Source organism: Pogona vitticeps, chromosome 2 (assembly GCF_051106095.1).
Source record: "Pogona vitticeps strain Pit_001003342236 chromosome 2, PviZW2.1, whole genome shotgun sequence".
Lineage (NCBI taxonomy): Eukaryota > Metazoa > Chordata > Lepidosauria > Squamata > Agamidae > Pogona > Pogona vitticeps.
Window position 1 is genome coordinate 25837244 of NC_135784.1, and position 7756 is coordinate 25844999.

The 7756-nt window shown below is 43.2% G+C and overlaps 2 protein-coding genes across 3 annotated transcripts in view; both read right to left on the bottom strand.

The window, feature by feature from the left end:
• The window catches only part of LOC110070071 (uncharacterized), a 31866-nt gene that overhangs the window by 6361 nt on the left and 17749 nt on the right, over positions 1-7756 (bottom strand). The window contains exon 6 of the mRNA XM_078388608.1: positions 5125-5132. Within this exon, the coding sequence (XP_078244734.1) occupies positions 5125-5132 (8 nt within the window). The remainder of the gene's footprint in view (positions 1-5124; positions 5133-7756) is intronic.
• Positions 62-6498, bottom strand: LOC140704071 (zinc finger protein 621). Of its 2 annotated transcripts, none has more exons than XM_078388627.1 (4): positions 3475-6498; positions 2098-2224; positions 1450-1566; positions 62-373 (listed from the first exon to the last, which is right to left on the bottom strand). In XM_078388627.1, the coding sequence occupies exons 1-4, from the start codon at positions 3556-3558 to the stop codon at positions 351-353; spliced, it is 351 nt and encodes a 116-aa protein (XP_078244753.1). In that variant the 5' UTR covers positions 3559-6498; the 3' UTR covers positions 62-350. The 2 variants fall into 2 exon arrangements, with proteins under 2 accessions (XP_078244753.1, XP_078244751.1); XM_078388625.1 differs by having other exon boundaries at positions 62-458.

The following is a 7756-nucleotide window of genomic DNA, read 5'->3' on the forward strand; positions in this document are numbered from 1 at the left end:
GATATTAGGAAGATGCTAGGGAGGTATACACTGAAGTCATTCTGTTTTTCAAATAAAAATATTTATTTATTTATTATTTATTTCTGCTATTCATATACTGTCCCATTAATGCACAGCACTATTCTGGGTGGTGTACATATAGAACAATAAAATAAGAACATAGTAAATAAAACAACCAGTCCAAATAAAAAGGCACCACCATTAAAAACCAGATGTATTCATGAAACAGGGTAGGCCAAGGTTCCCTCTAAGCTGGGTGCACGTGCAGGTGTGCTGTGCAGGTGTGCTCGGCTCCACCTCCCTCCATGCAGCTTTCCTCCTCCTCCATCCAGTGATTACATTTAACTCCTTCAGTTCTGGTCACGACGGAACCCTGCGCACAAGTGGGGGCAGCGAAGTCATATGCGCACACAGGGGTCAAGTCATGTGTGAGAGAGGTGGAGCCCCACCCAGCAATGCTGAAAATTAGAGGGTACATTGCGGTGGGCACATAAAGGAGAATAACTTCAATAAACCTTCAAACGCCTCTTGAAAAATGTCTTTTCAGCCACCTCTTAAAGCTACATGCAACGACACGGAAATTTGTCCCATAGCTTGGTTCGCTTTGGGGAAGGGTTGGTTCGCTCCTTTTTCTGGCAACTACCAGTGCCAGCATAAACCAGCCCAGGGCATTCCTACCTGCACCATTTTGGCTCCTTTTTAAGGGCTCCTCTTTTTTAGGATCACACCATTATGGTTTGTTTCCAGTGTGTGTTGCTGGAATTAAAAGGAAGCAGCTGACTGGCTGTTCCATTTCTGAAGCTACTTAACAATCCAGAAACGGGAAGTGTCCTTGCTTCCCCTTGCCTTTGGAGGGGAAGGGAGAGGAAGTTTTGCATTTCTTTTTACTGGTTGCTAACCCATCAGCAATGCTTTGAAAGGGCTTTTTTAAAAGCCCTCTCGAAGCAACACTGATGCATTGTGTTGGTTTGCAAAAATTAAAAAGAAAGGTCTGAGGAATTGGACTTGATTCACGAAAGTTCACATCAAAGTGTAGCAGTTAGTTTTTAAGGTGCCAGAATGTTTTTTGTCTTTTTCTTTTGTTTTTGGCCTCATTTCATAAGAGGGTCTCCTCCAGGTTTTGCTTCCTTCTACGGGGCACCTAAGCTCTTCAAACACGTAACAGAGAGGGACAAGTTGAAAGAAGGACCTGCTTCCTGGTGAGCAGGGAGGGGGAGACTGAGCAAATGGAAAAGCTGAGTGAGCAGCAGGGTCAAAAGACAGAAAGACTCTTGACACAGAAAGCAAGTGGAAAGTTAGGGGAAGGTAAGAAAAGAGCAGAAGGAAAAAGAAAGCAAGCCAGCATGGGGCTGTGTTGCCAGTTCTTGCAGTGATGAATATTTCCACTAGTTACTAAATACGAATGGGGTGAAGGGGAAGTTGGCTGACATTTTCTCACCAACATCTCACCTGGGCGGTCATCAAGGATTTCTAAACCAATTAAGCTTTGAGAGTCCGGCACCCACAATTCTTCTCCTCTTTCCAACTGGGAGATGAGGTCGGGTTTGGGGCCAAGAAATCCTGTAGCTTAGTAAAAATAGAAAAATGAGGAAGCAACAGACCTGTAGAATTCCCTAAGCCAATAGTACTCAAGCAAAGTTTTGCACAACTCTAGGGTTTCTTATTAGGGTCCCTAAAATGAAAAGCTGTAAGGAAGCTTGTCTGGGTATTAGGATAATCAGGGGTGGCCTTTCTCTCTGTCCCGTCACCTTTGTGGGTGGGGACACGGAAGCAGGGCCTTCTCTGTTGCTGGTCCCAGACTCACAGCTTGGCTAATTCCTTTCCAGCTAAAAATGCTATTTAGACTTGACACCAAGCCATCCCTTGTCATGCTTTACTTGAGGTAGGTTCCCTACTCTACCCAAAGAGAGGGCCAGCCCTGGTATACAAGGATTTCAAGAGACATTTAGGGAAAGAAGTCTCTCATGGAAGCATCTATCTCATATTGTCCAGCTAAGAGACAGGCATCCAGCCTCAACAAGAACTAGGCCTCTGTTCTTCAGTCTGGTCTAACTCACGGGTGCCCTCAGTTGTGCAGTGAGATGAAAAACTCCTTACCTAATGAGGCCACATTCCTATAATTCTCCATCATGACTTCCACATATAAGGCTTTTTGATTTGGGTCCAGCAAAGCCCCCTGTCCCTCCGTGAAGTAGACAGCCACATCTTCAAAGGTCACCAGGCTCTGCGAAAAGACAATGCTCTCAATCAATTTCTGCCACATCAGAAACTATTTTGGTATCACTCTCACATTTCAAAAGTAATCAACAAAGTACAGATAAAAATTAGATTAAAAGTCCAAAAAAATAGACAAAATGCTTGATAACTGTTTAAAAGAGCAATATTGCAAGTTTTAATACAGAGATACCCACATTTAGAGAGAGTTACAATGCTCAGTTTCAACACTGAAACTTCCCCGGCCACTGTAATAATATGTGTATATTATTTTCTTATAACCAAGAATCTAGATGGATTTTAAGTTTAATGTATATGGGCTATGAACAAAAGTTATTTGGTAAAAGTTCGATAAGAATTAAACTAGTAGTGTTTGTCTTCATGTGCTGTCAGCATAAATGAGTAAACGTTACTGATAATAAAGGAATTCTCAACTAAACAAACAAACAGTGTGTAAAGAGTGTAACAAAAACCAGAATTAAAGGTTATTAGGAAAAGTGAAGGATTTCTGCATTTCTATCACTTATTTTACCTTGAAGAATCAACTGTAATCGTCTGTACTTTTTGTATGACTAAGCATTCTACTTCTCTCCATTCCACACCTTTTATGATTTGTTGGGCTTTATAAATTCTTCTGAGCACTTCTTATTGGTCACCCTTACAATCTATGAAATTCTTAGCATGTTTAGACTGAGATGCCGCAAGAAACTGCAAGGTTTCTTAGACTAAGATATTACAAGGAATTATTTCAGTAGTTATACCTCACAAAAAGATTTCAAGAGCAGCACCACATGGCGTGCGTTACAGCAGTCTAATCAAGAAGAAAATGAAAGCATGGATCACTGCAGCTAAATCAGTGTTTCTGGGCCTGCAGTACAAAAAATATGGCTTAGTCCCAACAAGGCACATGTATGATCTGCAATCACAATCCTCTGGTGTATTTTCTTTTTATGGATTACAGTGGACCCTTGACTTACAGACGGCTTGACTTACAGACTTTTTGAGTTACAGACTTCTCTGGCCGCAAAATTTAGGTTTGACTTGCAGACTGAGATTTGACTTACAGACCAGAAAAAAACCAAAATGGAACAAAAACGGCTTGTTACGGGATTAATCGGTTTTCAATGCACTGTAGGTCAATGGAGACTTGACTTACAGACTTTTTGACTTGAGAACCGCCTTCCAATACGGATTAAGTTCTCAAGTCAAGCCTCCACTGTAATTCAATCAGCAACCTTTCAAAATAACCCTGCTTCCTACCTCAGTTGTCTTCACAGCAGCCCTTTCCGTATTTCTGGTGATAGGGCGAAATCCAGATCCAACCCCAGATGTCATTCTGCACATCTGCGGGGATAATAACGGCTATTAGAAATAAAGGAACAGAGAAAGTATCCTTTGCCACAGCATAAAATCAGGAAGGTAAATCATTGCATTGTATTGCCAGAGGCTCAGGTCTCTCAGCCTGGATGCTGTCATTGGGCTTCAGTAGTATGTGGTTTAAGATTTCTGCTCAAATAAAATCCTCTTTTGAGAGGACCAAAATTCCAATAATACCTTAGTCAGCATAGACAATGCCAATGCTAGCTTGGAATATTGGGAGTTGTAATTGTTCAAGCTCTGCTAAAGATATCAATGATATTTAATTTTTTATTCATTTATTGTTTCGACTTATATACCATCCCATAGCACTTCGAGCACTCTCTGGGTAGTTTACAGCTTTCATTGTACATGGCTCAATTTTCTGAGCCACAGATGTTTATGCCCAAGGCAAAATAGGAACTGGGACTTTCCTCACTCCACCTCATCCAAATCAAGTCATATAGCAAAGTTGAGTGGGCACCTGATGCTGAAGCCCTCGGGACCAGCTCTCTTTCTCTGTGGTGGTGGTGAAAAAAATGCAATAAATATATATTATTAAATCAATAAAAAGTGTGCTGTCCTTTCATGACACTCTACCTCAGCTGCTCCACGCTATCAAATGATAGGGCTCACCAGGATATATGGATATTCTTCTCTGATCCCTCGGCTTGCGGTGCAAAGAGGGTTACCACTTTTAAAACACACACAATAGCTCTGCACCTGTATCTTGTACTTGCGTGTTATAAGTAACAGTCCTAAAGACAAGCTCCATTTTTGGACTCAAGTCTTCAACCTCAAGCATCACTCACACCCTTTTTCAACTGAAATTCCCAGAATCGTGCAGCTAACCTGTGAAGGAAATTTGAGCGATGCAGTAAAAAAATGTAACTTTTAAAAGTTCTGCTCCATCTTTACAGGATGCTAAAAGACTCTTTGCATGCTTCAGAACTTGTCAATTCCTATTGTTTTTCAAATTTCCCACAAGCTAAAGAGAAATAAATAAAATAAATAAATAAATAAATAGACCCTCCTCCCCTTTTCTCGCCCTTGTTTTTCCCCATCTGGGTTCCTTTTAAGAACCCAAATGGTTTCTTTCACAGAAATATTATTTTTCCAGCCCCTAGCCTCCCACAAATACACACACGTTTCCACGACACCGCTTTCTCCCCTTTCCAGAAAGACAGGTCTTCCCCTCCCCTCAAAAAAAGGGGGAAGGCGAAAGAGCGCGGGAAAGAGTCCCCCCCTTTTTTGTACTACAACTCCCAGAAGCCTCAGACCGCGCGTACTCTGCCAGCTGGGGATTTGGGGAGTTGTAGTCCGAAAAGCAATGTCCCCAAAGGGTGAAAGCAACGTTTTACCCACATTGTCCAGCTCGACAAGGCAAAGGCTTTTTCTCTCCCCCCCCAACCCGACCCTTTCCAAAGCGCCATGAAGGGAGAAGAAATGTCCGCCGCCTCTTCGGCTTCCCTGAACACCATTTCCAAAGACTTTTTGGCCGCCGCCTCCGGACTTTTCCAAGCGGCCCGTCGCCTCTCTTACCTCAGAGTCCACTTCGGAGCCTCCTGAAAAACAGAGAGACACAAATTAGACACGGGGAAAACAAGAAGCCCAGTGGCGGGTGGGACTTGTAGTAACAGTACTGCACTTCTCATCCTCCTTTTTTTTTCCTTCCCTCTCCTCGGTCTCCAAAAGTTAGACCGCAGGGGTTTCTGGGAATTGTAGTTTCCTCCTCAAAAGGCTGGGGTTGTTCCCCGCCTCCAGATGACAATAGAAGCGAGAAGGACCTTGGAGTTGATCGTGGATCACAAGCTGAATATGAGCCAACAGTGTGATGTGGCTATAAAAAGGGCAAATGCTCTTTTAAGCATAGTTTCCAAATCCCATGAAATGTCAGTTCCCTTCAATTCAGCACTGGTTTGGCTTCACCTTGAGTACTGTGGCCAGTTCTGGACCCCACACTTGAAGAAGGGTGCCAACAAAATGGAACAAATTCAGAGGAAGGCGACAAGGATGATCAGGGGGCTGGAAACCAAGCCCTAGGAAGAAAAACTGAAAGAATATGGCATGTTTAGCCTTGAGAAAAGAAGACCGAGAGGAGATGCAATAGCATTTTTCAAGTACTTGAGAGTAATTCAGAGGAGGGGCAGGATCTGTTTTTTGGTCATCTCATAGTGCAGGACATGCAACAATGGGCTCAAGTTAATGGAAGCCAGATTTTAATGTATTCTCGAAGGCTTTCATGGCCGGGATCTGGTTGTTGTTGTGGGTTTTTCGGGCTCTTTGGCCGTGTTCTGAATGTGACTGGCGAAACGTCGGGAAGAACAACCTTCAGAACATGGCCAAAGAGCCTGAAAAAACCACGACAACCATCAGAAGCCAGATTTTGGTTGAATATCAGGGGAAACCTCGTAACTGCTAGAGCAGAACCAATCACCTCAAGAGGTGCTGAGCGCTCCAACACTGGAGACATTCAAGAGAAAATCAGACAACTATCTTCCAGACCTGCTTTGATTTGGAGTCCTGCATCAAGCAGCGGTTTGTAGGCCCCTTCCAACTTCATTAGAAAGCAAATGCTTCAAAAGGAGGCCTTTGCTAATGATTAGTCAGTCTATTTGTTGCCATGCTGTCTGCCGGATTCTGGGGGTTCTGAGTCCCAAAAAGTAACTTCTACGAGCTCTGCATGCATGCATGTGAATTGCTTGCAATGATGGCTGTTTGCTGACGGCTTCTGTGTGGTGCCTTTAATGCCTGGGGGCCTCCATCCTCCACGCTTCTAAATGAAATGGGGGATCATTCACTAGCTCATCACAAAGATATTTTTCTCTGTGTTACACTATAGCATTTAGTGCAGGAAATCACATTGTCTCTCTTAACTCATTTAAATGCATATACACAATGTTGTAATTGTTACACAAGAGCCCAGCTCCTGCGACATCACAAAAGTTTCACGTTTTCACCCTACAGTGTCAAGAAAGGGCAAGGTTTATTGTGGTTTTTGGTTTCTTTTTTTCCCCAAATAGCCCCTCTGTAACAAAATAAGGGGCCAATCTTACCTCCCTTTAGAGCGTGGCTACTAAAAAAGCCCTGTCTCGAGTGAACCAAATTGGTGCAATAGTCCAGTGGTTCTTAACCTTTTTGAAAGAAACACCCCCTTGAGCCATTGAGGAAGTTATCATCGCCCCCTCCCCACGGTGATATTTGTTTGTTTGTTTGTTTGTTTGTTTATTAAATCCAATGACCCCTGAAAACAAAATTCAATTGCAAAATGAAATGCCCCCAAAAGTAACATTTAATGATTTGGTTGCAAGTGAATTTTAAGACAAAAAAAGAAATACATGTATAAAAAGGGCATAGAAACAAACCGCAATGCAGGAACTAAAAATTTCAAGACGAAAACTCTGAAACTAAATTAAGATTGGAGGAAAATATATATTCATGCACACTGTAAAAAGGCTGCAGCCATCTTCACAGGTTTGGCTTGCTCAAGCGCCCCCCTACTGCCCCCTTCTGCTCCAGCGCCCCCACACCGACCCTTTTCGTTCTACCGCCCCCCTGAAAAATGAAATCGCCCCCTGGGGGGCATTATCGCCCACGTTAAGAACCACTGCAATAGTCAACAACAAGGTGGCCAACGGGAGTTAAGCATTTTAACTCTGTTGATACCTGTTTTAGTTGTGTTCACTGGCTGGCACCTTGTTCCCTCGCTCTGTTCAAGGAGGTGGGAACAATCCTGAAAGCCATTCTTATGCTTTTTTTTTTACCACGGTCATAAACACAATATGAGAGAAATATAGGGCAAATCAGGGTTGTATGAGTCACATAATGAAGCTTATAAGGTAGTGTGTGAAGAATGATTTCCAGTCTGTGGACCGCAGGCTCAGCTCCCAGAAGGTGGCGGTGAAGGAGGTGGAAGAGGAGGAGGTGACAGGACCAGGTAGGGGGCAGGGGGGGGCAGACTGTGGAGTGGGGGAGTTTAGTTTCTCTTCCCCCCCCCCCCAGGCATGAATGTTAAAAAAAACACGAACTGGAACTGGTTCTTGGTTTGTAGCTAGGCACAAACCACCCTGATCCTTACATATCAGGATCCTTTCTAATTTTTTTCCATTGCTGCCCTCTGAGTTTTCTTCTGATTTCTTGACTGCAATCTCCTTTTGGATTGATGACTGAACCTATGCCATTTATC